The sequence below is a fragment of the Pyrus communis genome, chromosome 12 (assembly GCF_963583255.1).
Source record: "Pyrus communis chromosome 12, drPyrComm1.1, whole genome shotgun sequence".
Taxonomy (NCBI): Eukaryota; Viridiplantae; Streptophyta; class Magnoliopsida; order Rosales; family Rosaceae; genus Pyrus; species Pyrus communis.
The window spans coordinates 15,120,920-15,139,051 of record NC_084814.1 but is presented as its reverse complement, the minus strand read 5'-3'; the positions used below and the strand labels follow the sequence as shown (position 1 = coordinate 15,139,051).

At 36.1% G+C, this 18,132-nt stretch overlaps 1 protein-coding gene and 1 non-coding gene across 5 annotated transcripts; one reads left to right on the top strand and one right to left on the bottom strand.

Moving 5' to 3' along the window:
- The first annotated feature begins 17 nt into the window (after nt 1-17).
- Nucleotides 18-89, top strand: TRNAC-GCA (transfer RNA cysteine (anticodon GCA)). Its single transcript has one exon. It is a non-coding gene; the product is annotated as a tRNA-Cys (tRNA).
- A 504-nt stretch (nt 90-593) lies between these two features.
- LOC137710619 (serine/threonine-protein kinase BSK7-like) lies at nt 594-9,368 on the bottom strand. 4 transcript variants are annotated; one of them, XM_068449689.1, is made up of 12 exons: nt 9,025-9,368; nt 8,259-8,519; nt 7,367-7,581; nt 7,060-7,277; nt 5,982-6,117; nt 5,156-5,289; nt 4,942-5,047; nt 4,582-4,667; nt 3,991-4,179; nt 3,392-3,547; nt 2,684-2,797; nt 594-1,333 (listed from the first exon to the last, which is right to left on the bottom strand). In XM_068449689.1, exons 3-12 carry the CDS (start codon nt 7,446-7,448, stop codon nt 1,088-1,090), a joined length of 1,467 nt encoding a protein of 488 aa, XP_068305790.1. In that variant the 5' UTR covers nt 7,449-7,581; nt 8,259-8,519; nt 9,025-9,368; the 3' UTR covers nt 594-1,087. The 4 variants fall into 4 exon arrangements, 3 of the variants coding, with proteins under 3 accessions (XP_068305790.1, XP_068305791.1, XP_068305792.1); XM_068449690.1 differs by lacking the exon at nt 8,259-8,519; XM_068449691.1 differs by lacking the exons at nt 8,259-8,519; nt 9,025-9,368 and adding an exon at nt 7,921-8,192.
- Nucleotides 9,369-18,132: the final 8,764 nt, after the last annotated feature.

Genomic DNA, 18,132 nt, shown 5'->3' with positions numbered 1-18,132 from the left:
AATTATCTTCGACAATTGGGTCCATAGCTCAGTGGTAGAGCATTTGACTGCAGATCAAGAGGTCACCGGTTCGAACCCGGTTGGGCCCTTTTTTGTGTTTTTCTGTTTTATTTTTTGGTTTCTTCCTACATTCGTTCATTCATCAACGCTTCTTTTGCTGGTCAATCATCCAGCAAGGTTTTTCAGTTCAGAAATGCAATGTCAACGTCCACCGTCTTCGTTCCGTCTGTCTTCGGTTTGGATTTTTTTCTACATTAGTAGTGATTAGGGTTTCTTCAACATTTATGCATACTTCGCGTGATTACAGAAAATATTTCAAAATATTCAATTTTAAGAGTAGATGGTCAAAGATAGAGTTATTTTTACCCGGACAATAGCACCGGAGACATCGCTATCTAAGGAGGGTTTTGTCGTTCCGCTCCTTGCAAACGATGTTAGGATGCGAATCGATACCCAATCAATTTTCATGGAAATTATTTGGCAAAATAAGGTAGCTTTGCTTATACATAGCATGACTATTCCACCCAAAAGTTTGATTTTAGTTCAAAATGATCAATATATAGAATCAGAACAAGTAATTGCAGAGATTCGCGCACAATAAACAACAAATTTTATTTCAAAAAAAATATATAAAAAAAAAAATAGTAAAAAGCAGAGAAATTACAAGCATGCCATTGTCAGCATTTCTCTTCACCTCTTTTTCAATGCAAGATCAAAACAACAGAATATTAAATCCTTTACAAATATATATAACGTTTCAAATGCATCATATGATGTGATTATTTCCCCAACATTCTTGTATTGGAAACAGGTCATTTGAACAACAATGAAGGGCAAATTCGTCATAAACAAAAGAGACCAAACCAACCCGTCCAGTAAATTTTGCCAAAGAATGCTTCAACATCCACAACGCACGAACCAGTCATGCAATAGAAGATTAATGACTTGCTTCTCTTCCGTCTCTGCGGCCTATTCGATGACTGATTAACCTCCTGACTAAGAGTCCCTGTCCAGTGCTCATCTTTCCGGAAAAGAGCGGTTCAATACAAAGGAAAGAGATTCATGTTCCACCTTTAGCAGCTAACCGTCAAGCGCTTGCATTCCTTTTACTTTCAAGTACACTACCCTCTTTGAGGGCTACCTGTGCCTCGTCATTCTTTCCAAGTGCCAAAAGTGCTGCAGCTTGCAAATACAAGGCAATGTGCCAAACAGGGAAAATCACTTGGGCTTGTGCCGCATCATTCAAGGCTTCCTGTGGCATATCATTCATGAGGTATGACAAGCTACGGCGTGCAAAAACTGTCGGGGAAACCATGGTTCCGACATCAATAAACTGCAAGTTAAATGAACAAACTGTCAGCTATATGAAACCAATTTTGAAACCGACTTATATAAAAGAACTAATTTCAGGTTGTAGTACAGTCCATCGGAAAAGGCTAGCCCCAGGACAAAGCTTTTACTGAATTGGCAGGGCCAATCTTGGCAGGATTTTAGCCCCCCCCCCCCCCCCCCCCCCCCCCCGAGTCAAGGCTAACTCAATGCCCTACATCAATCATGAAAAAACCCAGAAAAAATGTGCACAAATAAAATGTGATAACAGACCATACAATTCTAAAACAATATTGCCTCAATTTATTTTCATTTCTCTAATGGAATGTCTTACAGTCCTCTGCTGAATCCTTCTTGATCAATTACACACGGAATGATGGAAAACGAGATAGATAGAAAGGAATGGGTATTCGCCTCGTGTTATTTAGTATATTTTTATGGGAAAAGGAGGGTACCCCGTTCCCTCGTGTAGTCGTGGTATTGCATGTAGGTGTGAAGAAAAGATAAAAATCTTCTTATCTAGTTACCATTCAACTTCTTTTCTTCCCAAAACAGATTTTAGGTAAGGGTAAACCTAAAATATAACTGAAAGCAATTAATTCCAATCCATACTTTGATCCAACCAAAGTTAGAAAGTTGAAAAATGGTATGCCTGGTAGATGTGCTACCGCTCCACTTTTCCTTGCTACCAAGCAAGCTTCCCTTTTCCCCCTTCACCCTTCTCTTTTCTTTCCTTTTCCAAACATACTGTTAGAATTAGTTCTCCTGAAGAGTAATCCCCATCCCACCATCGGGACATTAGAAACTATCTAGCTTACACCTAGACACCATTAACTTTAGTTTTCAGAAATATCAGAGCTTACACTGTTGGTGGCTGTATTTGGGCTTTGTGGTTGTGCTGGATATAATGACTGAGGGGGTTTGTATATCTGGAAATTGACATGCGGTGAAGGTGGTCAGGATGGCAACAGATTATAGATCTGATAGTTTTAGTGGCTGTGCTCATAAAGGTGGATCAGTCTGTCGCTATTGAATGAATTTATGGAAAGTCTGAGGCTGCCAAGTGAGGATTGGAAAACCCCATTTCTCATTTAGGCTGGCCCAAACTAAGCCCAAAACAAAAAGATACTTATGCAGGCTCACTCTGGATAGGGTTACTAGAATGCATATGCCTTGGGCAGCGCTTGGACCAGCCCCTTCAACAAGTGATACTTCACTTAAGCCCAATGCATATGCTTTATCATAAACATTAAAGTTACTTTATATGGTAATGCAAGTATTGATTGCCAAATGTGGTGGACATCTATCTACTCAGAAAGGTTAAAAATTTGAAAGGACGGCAAACTAAATTGACCTGGGAGTAGCACTCAATTGCAGCTCTGAAATCTTTATGACGGAAAGCAACATCACCCTTTTTCTTTGAGTTCAATGTCTCCTGCATCTGGTTGGTCCACATCTGGAATGAAAGCTGAAAGCTAGAAAAAGCAATAATTAGCATACCATATGTGAGTACAGGATGCAGCTGCAGGACAAATATCAGGGAATCACAAAATCTAAGAGTGGCAGCTATAAGTACATAGCTGACAATTGACAGAGAGGGTATGAGTTATATCACATTTAACAATCATCTTGTTACGAAGATTAACAAAAATAAGAATACACGGAGCCATTATCTAAATGTGCATACTGAAAGTGAAAAACCAAACATCTAAAGAGGGACATGGTTATACAATGACCAAAGCAAAGAAGCTAAATAGATAGCTCGTTGGTTCATTCCAACTGATTTTTTTTTTCTAAATGAAGGATTGACTTGATTCTATGCCATCATGATTTATGACAAAGTATAGACTATAGTCATAAGTAGATCTCTCTATGAGTCCTCATGTGATTTTGGGGTAGACATGCACCTTCATGTTATGGATACCAGTGAAGGATCAAATTACACAAGTATTATGCTTGCTATGATTATAATTGATATATAAGAGAAGTCTACACAACCTACTGGATTATGACAGAACAAGAGAATTTGGCATTCCTTAAATATGATATATTAGAAACGAACCTCAGTTGCTGCACCTTCATCATCCTTGTATCCAATACTTTCTATGATCTCATGAATAGCCGTTAAATCCGTCCTTACACAAGCTTCACCAAATGGTGATAGATTAGGTAAAGCTGCTGCACCATGTGGTATACCCATCAATACATGAGAAGGAACCTGCAGAACAACGTACTTAAAGCTTCTCTAGATTGCAAAAGACTATTCAACGTTTCAATACAAGCACAGATATTAATTAATCATGATTTGCTGTTGAGGATGTCCACAACGAGTGAAAATTGAACATACACTTTAGAATGAGGTATAGACCTTCTGCCTTAATAATATAGATCAATAGGCCACATGAAAATATTCTTTGAGTTTATTACTGGACAACTCCAAGATCAAATGGTACGACTTATTCAGAATTGAAGCACAAAAATGTGAACTTCTTCATTAAACATGGCTGTATTTTCTTTGGTTTTAAGTTGTAAAGAGTACCAGAGTCTCTGACAAGAAGAGGTATCAATAGTACCAAAATCACAAAATTTGATTGTCACAACACTTCGAAAGAAAAGAACAACCAATAAGAATAATAGTGTCATGAACAAAAGAACACCAACCTCTGTGTCCTTCTGAAGAGGAACCAAGGCAGCAACTAATGACTTTGGATTAGGACGCTCTCGCGGTTCATATTGCAAACATCTTGAAGCCAAACGGACTAATTCCGTTCCCTCATCATTTGAGAATTGGCCTTCCAAACAAGAATCTGTTAGCATCTGAAGATTCCTGTCGCGAATAAGGTCAAGTGCCTAGAACATTGTGCAACCAAATATTAGAAATGCAATCACATAGAATTGACAACTGAGCTCAACTGAGAACAATAAATCACCAAAAGAACTCCTATGGCTAGAGTCAAATGTTTTTTAAGTGAGCAAGGAACCCTGAAACCCTCAACCTTCACAAGAGTTTAATGAGAAAAATAATGGAAAACAACATCCATGAACTACTCGTGAATTTTGAGGTTGAAAGATTATGCAATGTCACTAGTATACCTGCAGTTGCTGCTTCCATAATCATCGTTACTTCTATGAAAACTTCCTGTATGGTACAAGTACTAGTACCACACAAGTAGTTCCCATATTACTCTTAGATGACACAAGTGGTGCGTTAATTGATCACATCGAAAGAGTCTTATTGCAAAAGAGACTTACATGGCTCGGAGGAATATGTTTTCCACTGAGGAGGTCAAGCAAAAGGGTGCCAAAGCTATACATTACACTTTCTGCAGTAACTCTTCCTACAAAAAAGATGGGGGAGGTGATCAATATTCGTAATATAAGGTAACCATATGAGCAGAACAAGGATATGAGAATGGAATTAAACATAAGATCACAAGTCAAAACAAGCAAACATCACAATGATCACATTTAAAATCTTATTATCAGTGTCCAGATGGTAACTAGGGTTCAGCCGTCATGATGTTGTCTAATCAAGAGGCCAAAGATGTTACTAATGGAATGTCAGCACGGTCATCTGGAAGCTGAGGAATTTTACTTCTTGAAGATGCATACCTGTCCTTAGATACTCAGGAGGAGTAAATGCCAGGTTTGTACTGTAGCTTTTTCCATCTCTACTGTTTTTCATCAGACCAAAGCAAGAAAGTCTAGGGTTACAATCCTGAGATTTAGGAAGAGCAATTCATATCAGACTCACACTATACAAGAGAGATGAAAAACACAGTACTACATTTAGTTTGAAGATAACAGTGAATTGATAGATACTCACATCATCAAAGACAATTCTATATGCATTTAAATCATGATAAAGGGCACGTCCTTTACTGGTACAATATTCAAGGGCCTGTGCAAGATATAAAGCCACCCTTAACCGCATTGCCCACTTCATGGGTTGTGTTTCCCCTGAATCAATACAAATTAAAAGCAATAAATATTGTTTTCTTTGGAGAACCAAAAGTTAAAACAAAAGGAGGAAACATAACTACACAGAGGAGCATCACTACATAACAGATGTCAATGATAAAATAAAAGAGATTCATAAATACTTCAACAGATATGGAAACCCCAAAAAAGTCCAAACAAAGCAATTATCACGATTGACGATGATGAGTGGTTTCCGCACCTGATCCCAACGTGCCAGGAATGATATTTAAAACAATAAATTATATGAAGCTTTAAGAAATTGAAAAAAAAAGATAATATATAATATAACCAAGGGAAACTGCCAAACCAAGAAGCTATTGCACCTTATCAACATTTATAATCATTAAAAATAAAATAAAAAAACTTAGCACCTGATACCCTACAAGTGATTTTCATAATAATTTTTTTTTTTTTTTTTTTTTTTTTAAAAAAAAGACCCTCAACCAGCTAGTTGAGAAATACAATTACAACAGTTAAACTGTTTAACAGTCAGATAATCAGATAAAGGTGAGAAATAATTGCTCAATAGAGAAACTTCAACCTTCAGACTCATAATTAAAGTATTTCAGTCTCAACTCAGAGCATATAGGGAAATGAATTCACACAAAAACTAAAGGCGTTAAAATTGCGAACAAACTATATATAAAAATTAGTGAATCTAATGAACTTACAATGGAATAAATGCTTTGCCAATGTATCATTGGGCATATATTCTGCAACAAGTAGTCTCTCGTCACTTTCACAGCAACAACCAAGTAAATTTGCCAATCGGGTGTTCCGGAGCTGCCCAACAGCCCTTGCTTCTTCCTAAAATTGTAAAGGTCAGGTTAGAGCAAGAAATAAAAAATCATAACTCAAGGAGAGGAAAAGAACTATGTTAACGACTATGTAGAAACGTAGACATTGCATAATGCAAGCATTGCTGAAGAGGTGAAGATGGTAAACAAATCTCTTACATATTCAAAAGATACATGACATGCATAAAATGTTTGAAATCAAACTACTTGGTTTAGCCAATTATTATATGCTAAAAACAGACCACACATAATGTCATTTTCCACTCAAACTAGTGTAGCTCAATGTGATCAAAAGGGGAGAAAAAGTGTAGCCGAAAGAAACAATTTTGCTTTCAGGACTTCTTCCACTGGAGGGGGGTGAACATTAAATTTAAAGTGTATCATAATTAACTGAAACAAGATGATGATCTTAGGAACATCAAAGCAAATGATAGCAGTTACCACAATATTAAAAACAATGATGACGAAAATATGTTGGGGATTAATTCTTTTGGTGCTATCAAGCTGGATGTGCAAATCATGTCAAGAGATTCATACATCACAAAACCATTTAAAGGCAGTGAGGCATCCAATTTCAAACACACTCCAAAAGTTGAACTGCTCATGTGTAAACCATGGTACAAACTCCTTTTCCGAGGAAAAAGATCAATTTAGTTTAACAGATTTTGGTACAGGAAAGAGGAATTCATATTACATAATGTTTAAAATAGTAACAAGGATGGAAAGAAGTTACTCAGCAATCAGCAATATCAAGAATCCATCTATTGGTCAAAAACATCTCTAGCCATTCTAATACATTATGAGTAACGCAAATAAATTATGAGTGACGCACTGACAGGGAGAAAAAAAAAAGACATGAACCTGGCAAAATCTTTGAATGCTGATCAGCAAGAGCACTTTTTGGAAATAGATATAATGACATCATAATGATTGGGAGCCAGTACATACTTACCAAAAATTGTCGGGTATCAGGCCAAGCTGATCTGTTGAATCTTTTGACAGCTATCCGTCTTTGATCCTCAAGCTTCCCTTTGTAAACCACATTTGGGGCCTTTTCCCCGTGTTCAGAAACTATATTCTCCACAGAAAATCCAGATGTTGCCATCCTAAGTTGCTCGATTGTGTATTCATGAAATGCAGGCAAATCAAGTTCATTGCTCTCCTCATTTTCTACAAAAGGACAGCAAACTGTGATATTGCAATCATTCCAAACAGAATAAAAATGAGACATGATAGCTACACTTCATTAGTTCGCTTACCCACACTTTGGGTCTCAAGAACTGGTCCGTCAACTTCTGGGCCCCAACAACACGCAGAGAGGTTGGAACACCCACAACCCATCCTAATCTCAGAATTTGACAGCACACACTAGCAAGTCTTGAGGCTTCAAGATTTTATACAAGTTTGTAGAAACTGAAAACCGCCATCTGCCCCTTCGATACCAGCCAAAACAGATCCTGTCACCGTGCAAGACCTGCTAAATATTCACCACTCAGAAACTACAATCATATGGAAAACCTCAAAAACCCCATGTCAAATTCCAGCTCATTTTCTTAAAATCTGAGACTAACTTCAACAATTTATTCTGCCGAAAAACAATTCCCTCCGTTCTTTTTGTGGACAGCTTCTTTCAAATGTTTCTTTCCACATAAAGCAAAAATGAAATCAGGGGGTCAATACAAATCATTCAAATTTCAATGATTCAAGTCAAGGGACACTTTAGTACTAATACTGATGCCAAACACAATACACACAGAAACAATGCAGAGGATGCAATCATTAAACCAATTCCCAAAAAGCAGACAAACAATACATCACCGAAAAAGCAGCAACTCAGCTCAACAAAGGATTCCAATCTGAGTCAACTCACTATGATCCGAGCTTAGTCAATTGAGTCCAGACTACCAACTAGGCCAAAATAAAAAACCCAGTTGTCTGAAACCACCAAACACAAAAAAGCTCGTTCCTTTTGCAGCAAACGAGCCGACCCAGAATCCAAAACAGGATAAAACAGAGACCCTTTTAGCTCAAATCAAAGATCACAGAAGCAAACCACAGCACGCCCAAAATATATAAACACGAAATCGAAAATATAAAAACAATATTTATTTTCGAATAAAAATGAAAATTCGAGAAGAACTTTGAGAGAACCTGAAATTGAATGAATGAGCCAAGCAAATTCCCCGTCCTCGATTCGGTCAAAGGCAAGGAAAGCAAAGGGGTATTTTAATTTTAATTTTTTTACCTCGTTTATTTTTTTATTTTCTTTATTTTTTGAGTGCTGAAATTATATTATATATATATATGAATACTGTGCTGAAAATGAGTTGTATGGACAGTGAGAGTTGAGGGACTTTTGAATCATAAATCGTCGTCGTCGTCTTCTTCGTCGTTGTTTTCGCGTTGCTTTCTCTGCGGAACAAGAAAATAGAGAGAGAGAGAGAGAGAGAGAGAGAGAGAGCGAGCTTCGAGATTTAGATGAGAATTATATATAAAAAATGTGAAATATTTTAATTTTAATATTCACGGATATATATATATATATATATATATTTTTTTTTTTTTTTGAAACAAACATATTAAACAGCCGAATTCAAGAATTATTTATTTAATTTAAATTTTTTGTATTGGTGTTATATAGTGGGTGGGTGCCGGCGTGTGGGATTAGTCCTCCATTTCTCTATTTCCACCGACATGACCCCTTTTTTCTGATTTTCACACACCCAGGTCACTCCCTCCCCATAATCAACGGGTGTGTGAAAGCAAAAACAATAAAAATAAAAAAAATAAAAAACAACGACAAACTTGAATGGAATCAGATGGAAAGCACACTTGCAGCAAATCAAGAACCCCCAAAATCACCAACTCTACAAAACCCTAATTTATTCTTCAATCCTAAATCCCTGTAATTGAATACCTTTTGTTTGAAGATTTTGGCTTCGAGATGGACCGTCAGGTGGTGGTCGGAGTCGACTTCAGAGGAGCTGAAGGAGGGAGCTCAGCTATCGAGATTCGAGTGGGAGGAGAGTCAGTCAGTCAGGCTGGGAGATAGAGTTCGAGAGGGAGGAGAGTCAGTGAGTCTGAGAATCGACGACCAAGATTTGAGAGGGAGGACTGAGTTGTGGTCGCGACGGCGGTGATGATGGGGTGACGATGGTGCTGAGTCGGTGATAGTCTGGGGAGGACTCAATTGCAAAACTATCTCCCCCTGTAAAAGGACAAAACCCCAAAAATTGGAAAGAAAAAAAATAATTATAATATTTAGGCCAATAATTGTGCAAAATATAAGATATAATGGGAAAAGGGGCGTTTAAATTTCGATGCATCATTGCCTACTTTTATTGATTAAACATTTATTTTTTTATTAAAATGCTTTTTTAATTAATTAACCCATTTGTTTGTGCAAAATTACGCATATGATATTGAATTTTTTTTTTTTTTTTTTTTGAGAAACATGATATTGAATTTAGTAAATTCTCCTAACTAATTAATTGCCTAAAACTAGAAGATTTATTACAGAAAAATAATTTCATATGAACAGAAAATTTGTCAAGATATGAGGTATCCGCGAGTTGAAAGGTAGGACTAGCTTGGAAAGGCTAAATGCATTTTACTTCTCGTTTCAGTCAAATGACACACGTCCTTCTAAAGCTCTCAAGTAGAGAATCACTCGTGTTTTTGCCAGCTTTGTGCCTTGAACCCAAGACCATGGTGCATGCCTAACTTGGAATTCTAACGCATTTCAAATGGACCACTTTTTGTGGTTATAAATAAAAAAATTGGTGAGGTGTGTTAGTACATAGGCATATATATCTTTTTTCATGTAATTTCATATCTCATTTAAAATTTTATTGTGGGCTAGTAGGCATTACTCTATTCTAAAGTTGAGATTGAAATTGAACTAATCATCTTGCTTATGGAAATGGGCTTTGATTTTGAAATTATAACAATTGTGCCATTATGAGTGTGTGAGTGGGTCGGGCTTCAACCAAAACAATCAGGTTGGGCTGTTGCATTTGGGCCCAGCCTGCAATTCTCACACATTTTGGGTTGGGTTTTACTAAAGTAGTCAAATGACTTTTTTGCCATCTTCAGTCCAAATCCAACAGTCACTTTTAGGGTGTTTTTCATGTCATTCTGTAATTCAATGTGAGGAGGGGGATAGGTGGTTTCGATCTCCTCGAGGAAATCGTGTGAGGGCTGCAAAACAGAAGGTTGACATCGGGTCAGGGTTTCTACAATGAAAGGCAAGAACCTTGATGGGAAGGGTTGGGGGTGACACAAGGTAGATTTGGAGAGTAGGAGCTAGAGGGGGGTGGGTTGTCCACTGGCGTTAGTTGTGGAGAGAGATGGGAAAAGCAAAGGGTGAGGGTAAGCAAAGGGTACATAGAGGAGCAATGAGAGAATAAGGGACACAGGACCTAGGGGTATGGGTGAATTTGCTGCATCCATCTGATTCAAATGTAACAACTAGTTTTCAATTAATTTTTTATTGTTTGATGTAATTTTCATTGTTCGGTCTCTGGCTATAAATTAGGGATTTCAATTGTTATTTGTGTGGGTTGCTTTCTGCCATTTCTGATTTTGAAGGAACCTAATTGCAGGTTCATTTTTGTTTTTCATTTCTTGGTTGCTTTTTGATTGTTTGGTTTGTTTTCCATTTCTTGGTTGCTTTTCCATTACTGCTTTGTATCTGCTTTTGGCTTTGGTAATTTATGCAACTACACAAGGACAATGATGCATTTCTTGGTTACTTTTGGCTCTATTTTTTATCTGCTTTTCCATTTCTGTAACACACTTTTTTATTTGATACTTGACATGCATACAGAAAGAAATTGTTCTAGATCAACATGGAAAATGAATTTAGTTTTTTAATTTGCTTTTGGGTTCAATCATTTTCATTCTCCAAAGTGTCAGTTTAGTTATGATTTGATTAAGAACTTTTTTTTGCATTTTGTGATTGGGATCTAATTGCAGGGTTATTTCTCTCTTCTCTGTATTTCTTTAGAGGTTTAAGGTTATGTTTTGGAATGGGTTCAATCCTTTTCTGTAACGCCCAACCTCCGAAATATTTATTTTGTTGATAGGCCCAAATTAAAATTTTGTTTAGTTAACTACCATTAACTCTGATTTTCTAATTCAATTCATTTTTTCCTTTAGTACAAATTCACAACAAAGAATTTCTCTTGATTATTTAATTATCAACTAACGTGATTCCTTAATTATATGCCTTGCTTCCAACCATACTAAATACTTATAATTTTTTTTTTTACCAAAAGTATAATTTCATTTCCAATATATTACATTTCTCTTTCATAGAGATTTCCATTAGAAACATGCTTAATCACATTTCATCATTCCCACGATTTAATTCTTACAAATTTGTCCATACCTTTAATTACCAAAACAATCAATTAAATATCAATTTAATTCCCCAAATTATTTTATCAAACAACCTCTAAACAAAAGATTAATTCTCAAATATTTAATCTCACTTATTTTATGGTTGCATCTAACGTCTCGTTAGACTACTTACGTATCCTATACAGGGATCAAGCCATTCGTAGTTCGTCACTTCAATTTCAATTAAATTCTGAAATTTTCTTTAAGTGACAAACAATCACCATCGTATTTCAAACAAGTGAACCACACCAAATGCTTATCAAATTTGGTTTTAGAACATCAAAATTAGCTTAAAAATACGGCGTCGGCTCAATGGCCACGCGCAGCCACCGTTGGCTGTCGGCCGCCCCGAATTGTCTGAAAATATCAACTATTTCCAAAAATTACCAAATTTTACAGGAAAGTAGATCTCAATGAGTGAAACAACTTTCATACCTTTGCCCAAGTCCAATTGGCTGGGAAACACCTCAAATTGGCCACGAACCACCGAAAACCCTTGAATTTGGGTGTGTTCAATTCGACCTCAAACGAACTCCAACGCCCCCAAACTTGTTTGGGCTTAAAGGGAGGTCTAATGGTGGTAGAGATGGATGTGATTAGTTTCAAATTTAGGTGATTCAAACCCGATTCCGCCGCACCTTATCGTACGGGTTCTCCCAATTTCAAGGCCAAATCCCTTAATTTTTCGGGTGTAATTGGAAGAGGGAAGGTCATGAAGGGTTTTCCAAGTGGTGGTATGTAATTCGCCGGAAAAATTGGCGTAAACCCGTAAAAAAAACAAGGAAACCGATCGGGTTGGATCAAAAGGGCGCGGGTCGAGGATCCCCCACTTCCCCTCTCTCTCCATTCCCCTCCTTTTTCTTTTCTGATTCGTCCACCTCCCATCTTTACTCTCCTTTCCCTTGCACCTCAGCCACACTATAAGGGTGGATGTGTGAAACTGGGTGAAAAAGATCTGTGAATGTGAAATTGGGCATAATGACCCGTGAATGTGCAATTGGGCACAATGACCCGTGAATGTGAAATTGGGCGAAAAAGGGCCCGTGGTTATAAGGGTGGATGTGTGAAATTGGGCAAAAGACCCGTGGATGTGGAATTGAAAAGAAAAAAAAAGAAAGAAAGAAAGAAGAAGAAGAAAAGAAAAAAGAAAGTGTGATATGTATTGGCCAGGTATATTACAATTTTTTCCAGTCTACTAAACACTGTTTGGGGCAAAAAGGAAAAAGTGATGAAAGCATTGTTTTGACAATGATAAGTATGGCTAAAAATTTTAAGTCAATGATAATTGTGGTTGGAAATTTTAATATTTATGGATGTTATGGTGATTTATTGAATGCAAATGAAATTATAAACTGTGGTTATGGATTTACCATTATAATTAAAATGGTGGGTGGACATGAATGGAATTGTGGAATGAAATTTGAGTTCATTTAATATAAATGATTCTGTAGCTGAGTTTTTTCCGTTTGATGAAAATAATTGACGGGAAAAGTTTATAATTACAAAATGGTATCATAGCAAATGATCCTACTCTGTAATATGCAATGTTTTCGAGTTCTTGTCGGTGTGAATAAAGTGGCATTTATGTTTTATATGTGAAATACATATATAAATTGTATTATGACTGTGGTGTAATTTCCTTGGTAATTATGAAAGTTTCGTTAATGGGAATTGTGATTTGCGTTTATAATGCATTATGTCTTAGTTCTTTGAATAATGAGAAAATTATGTGGAATATGTATATGTTGTAAATCATCATGAAGTGAATTGAATTGGATGGAAGATTTTTAAAATGTCATATGTCATATAATAGCTTTAAAGGTGAGCACTTGATTAAGTTTTGGATTAATCTTGCATTGAGTTGATATTATGTTATGCTTTATGAAATTGTTGAATGTTAAGATGATAGTGATATTGTAACATGTAGATGGAAGAGTTGTATTATACCTGTGCCAGTAAGAATATGTGACTGGGCGTTACATTTTCCTTCTCCAAACTGATAGTTTATGGATGGTTTCATTATGAACTTTTTTGCATTTTGTGCTTGGAATCTAATTTCAAGTTCCTTCTCTTTTTGTGGTTCTTTGGTGCTTGGTTACAATAAACACTTAAGAAATCTTGGGATTGCGTTTTTTTTTTTGTCAAAAAAAAAAAAAAACTTAGGCTTATGTTTGATAAGGGTTGTTAAACAAATTTGATTTGGTAATTAGGGTTTAGGGTTCTGTTTTGGTAATGGGTTTAATCCTTTTCCTACTCCAAACTGTCAGTTTAGAGTTGGGTTGATTAAGAATGTTTTTTGCCTTTTGTGATTGAGATCGAATTGCAAGTTCCTTCTCTTTTTGTATTTGTTTGGTGCTTAGTTACATTAGTTTTAAACACTAAAGAAATCATGGGATTGTGTTTTTTTTTTTTTTTTGTCAAAAACCTAGGATTATGTTTGTTAAGGGTTTGTTAAAAACTTTGATTTGGAGATTAGGGTTCATGGTTCTGTTTTGGTATTTAGAGTTCTATTTCCATATTTCTCTCTTGATCTCATTTTTTTTAATCAATCTAATTGCAAGTTCGATTTTGAGTTCCAAGCTTTGATTTTGAGTTCCAAGCTTTGATTTTGGTTTAATTATCTTTCATTTTGATTCTAGTTTATGTTGCTGTGATTTAGCTTTTCTTTTTCATTATTCTGAATCAAACAAAATGTTTATGTTCAGTTGTGGTAACTACAATCTAATATTAATCTAATGTTTTAGCAATACAATTGAACATGAGAATTTTGAGTATTTGAAGTCTATTTTTTTGTAACTAAAATTTCTTTTGTTAAAATTTCTTAATCCAACATCTTTTGCTTTTTGTATTACATCCATATTCCAAGTCATTTTTTTGTATATCCACTTAATTTGCATTGTATTCAGATTACACTTTGATTCAATTGAAATGTGTTTTTTTGAGCTTTTGATTTCTTTGGTGAATATGTGGCAATATATGTGTGGATGTGTGTATATGTGTGAATTTGTGGTAGTTTATGTGTGACTCTATATGAATATGTGGCAGATTCATTGTATGTGTGACACTATGGTAGTATATGTGTGAATGTGTGTATCTATGTGTGACAATGCATGGGCAAATGTAGGAACAGAAATGAAAATTGACATTTTGAAACTTACCCTTTGTTTGGTAGTTGAGAGAAATGGGGGGAAAAGGAAAAAAAACAAAACATATCACCAATCTTCTTTTCCTTTTCTAAGCAACAAAAAGAGAATCATGATCCCTATAACCAGTCAACTCATCCTAATGTAATGGTTTAATTTGGTTGAAATTGATTAGCTTCACAAAAGAATGGATAGAGATGTGGAGCTCACAGGTAAATTAACGTTCTCAATGCCAGTAAACCTTTAAATTTGTAGTTAACAGTTTTAATAGACTTCATTTTACCGTGATTCTTATGACTATACTCTATGTATTTGTTTTTGGTTGTTTAATGGTATTACAATAAACTGAGGATGTGATTGTGAAAAGTATCACGGTTGAGAGAAAACAAAACCTATAGATAAAAAATATGAAGTCAATAATGTTTATGTTAAATTGTTATTATAAATTTATACATGCATAACCATATAAACATGAGGTTGAGAACACTAACTGCATTTTTTTTATTCTTGAGGAGAGCAAATGAGGATCACCCTGTGGCCAGAAAGTGCAACAGGTTTTAAGAAGGATACACTAAAAGTTTTGGCGTCGCCTGTGTTTATCGCTTTGACTAGTATAAACAGAGGTAAATCAACGACTCTTCTTTACCGTTTTACTAAATTATTGTTTTACAAATTATCTTCTTGTTACTAAACATGTACAAACTAAGTTTCAATACCTAAACTCGATCGTTGAGGTGCTACCCAAGACTGCTGAAATGTATGCAAAACCCTTATTACTATTGGTTTTGAGTTGAAGACTATAGAAGAGTTACGTCTCCTCAATCTTGCACTAAACAAGGTTAGTGCACCATCCTTGCACGGTTAAATAAAATGTCTTTTCTTTGCGAATTGTATTTTGCAACCACTATTATTTTTTCTCCTTTGCCTAAACACAAAAACATGATAAATGCATATCTTCGTGTCTACTTGAGTTTCGATGATTGATATATTTCAAGTTGTTTATCATTTTTTAGAGGACGTTTCTTCTCTTTTGAATTTTGTTCTAATCCTAATATGTTTGGTTTGTTTTCATTTTTGCATTTTGATTACGAAAATAAGTAGTCGCCAATTTTGTTCCGCTTTTTGGGTGTTTCATCTCTTTTGCTTAAAGTTTTAGTGCAATTAATGCATCATTATTACAACAGGATGCAAGATTGATGTGTTGGGCGACATTGTCAATTATGATCTAAGTAAATGTGGTGGTACAAATTTTGCCTGTTTTGCCACAAGGTTGTGAAGAAGACTATGCAACCTTTAAATGCTATGAACATGGGTTGCTAAAAAAAATTGCATGAACCATGTAAACACTCAAATCCAAATTTTTATCTCTTCACACAATATGTATGGTTTTAACTGCATACATTGTCTTTTCTAACTGGTTGACGCAATAATGTTATCATGTGTTACTTAGGTTCAAGATTAATTTTATTGTGGAGGACAACACAAATCAGTTCAATCTTAGTATGATAGGAATGCACGCTGAAAGCTTTTGGATGTATCTTGCCACTTTATCGTCCTAGAAGAAGGGTATGATGATTCTTTATGTTGCCGCCGCAACTTAAAAAATTGGTTGGCATCACAAAAAAATTTCGACTTCGATTTGGTAATTAGAAAAAGAATTTGGTAGAACGAGGTCTATTATTTACGGATTAGTTCAGGAGCAACCAGCATTTGGTGCAATAATTAGCTTGGTTAAACCGTGCACACTTGCTACCAATATTGAGAAGCAAGTTGTTAATGCTGCAACCTCTGTCTCTTTTGAGAAAATTATAGCAATGATCCTTCAACTAAAAATTCATGATCATTGATCCGTTAACTCATCAAAACATGTAGCTATGGTCCTTTTCTTCAACTCTGTTAAAACTTTCGTCAAAATGAATCACTTAGCGAAAACGTGAGGTTAAAATCAAGGGGCAGATATGAGAAACTAAATGGAAAAAAAAAAAAAAATTATAGAAAGGGTCTCTCAACTTTAACCCAATTATAGCAATGATTCTTCTAATACGACTCGTTTTAATGCAAGTTCTGATGGATTTGCAAAAAAGGATCATGACTGCATTTTTTGAGGAGTTTAGGGATCATTGGTCATAGATTTTTAGTTGAGGAATCATTGCTACAATTTCCTCATCTTTTACACCCTTGGAAGGGCACACTGAAGAAATTTAATCACTTCAAATAAGAGTGTAAAAAGAGTATAGTTTGCTGAACCGGAACTTGCAAAAAGCAAAAGTTGATTTTCCTTTATATTACACAACTTCAACAATATTCTGTGTACATTTGGAACCTTTAATTATGACATTTTAACTTGGACATCAATTAACTGCAAAACATGTGTGTGAAGTCTAGTTAGATTTGGGGTTAAAATGCTACTTTAGGATCTTGCTGCTGGACATATCATTTTAAGAGCTTAACTTCTTACATCAAAGGTGTGCCGACGAGGACGTCAGGCCCCTAAGGGGGGGTGGATTGTAACATCCCACATCGCCCAGGGGAGTGATCCTTATATGTATATTCTCATCCTTACCTAGCACGAGGCCTTTTGGGAGCTCACTGGCTTCGGGTTCTGTAGGAACTCCGAAGTTAAGCGAGAAGAGGGCTAGAGCAATCCCATGATGGGTGACCCACTGGGAAGTTGCTCGTGAGTTCCCAAAAACAAAACCATGAGGGAATGGTAAGCCCAAAGAGGACAATATCGTGCTACAGTGGTGGAGGGGGCCCGGGAAGTGATTCGCTCCGGGCTGGGATGTGACACATGGAAAGAAGTGAGAGACAAAATAAGGTGTAGAGTACAAGGAATGAATCTCGAATTTTCTTGGGTGGTAGTCAATAAGAAGAGGCTGGAAACGACTTTCAACACGTTGCAAGTAATGCCAACCCATCAAGTGAGCCGCATAGTATGGTGGAGGGTTATGGGTTGCTTGGTGGCCTGACCTAACTTGTTTTTTGACCGATAAATCAGGTTCAGTCAAGAGGAATCTTAATTCAGGAGATGAGATGCGAATGATATGCTAATATGGATTATAGGTAGCCTAGACCAATGAAGTGTGACAATTGGTTAGTACCATTGAATCACAATAGTCCAACTGAGAACTTATCTGAAAGCCAGACAAAGGTTATGCTAGTAGCGGATAATCCACAAGCCCAAATGTCTCAGGATTCTAGGGCTATTATGTAGGGAAAACAAAGTTTGCAAGTTAGAGAGGATGAGGTTAGACAAGTTGAAAATCTTCTTATGGGAATGAGACTAAAAATGAGGGTTGATGGTGTGGGAACTAGTAGATACTAGCCACCAACAAAGAAGTCAAAAGGAGTACAAGGAAGTTCTTGGAGAAGACGAAGACAAGGTAGAAAGGGTCGTGTTGCAGAATGTGAAAAAAGTCTATATGTTCAGGATGACTTACTAGAGGTTCTGGTTTGTCAGGATAGAACTTGGTCTTATT

Excerpts from the sequence above, each read along its gene's own strand:
- LOC137710619 (XM_068449689.1), bottom strand. The coding sequence starts at position 7,448 with ATGGGTTGTGGGTGTTCCAACCTCTCTGCGTGTTGTTGGGGCCCAGAA. Across the intron at positions 5,048-5,155 it reads ATAGAATTGTCTTTGATGAT|GATTGTAACCCTAGACTTTC; the intron begins GTGAGTATCTAT and ends CCTAAATCTCAG. Across the intron at positions 3,548-3,990 it reads CTCTTCAGAAGGACACAGAG|GTTCCTTCTCATGTATTGAT; the intron begins GTTGGTGTTCTT and ends GTTGTTCTGCAG.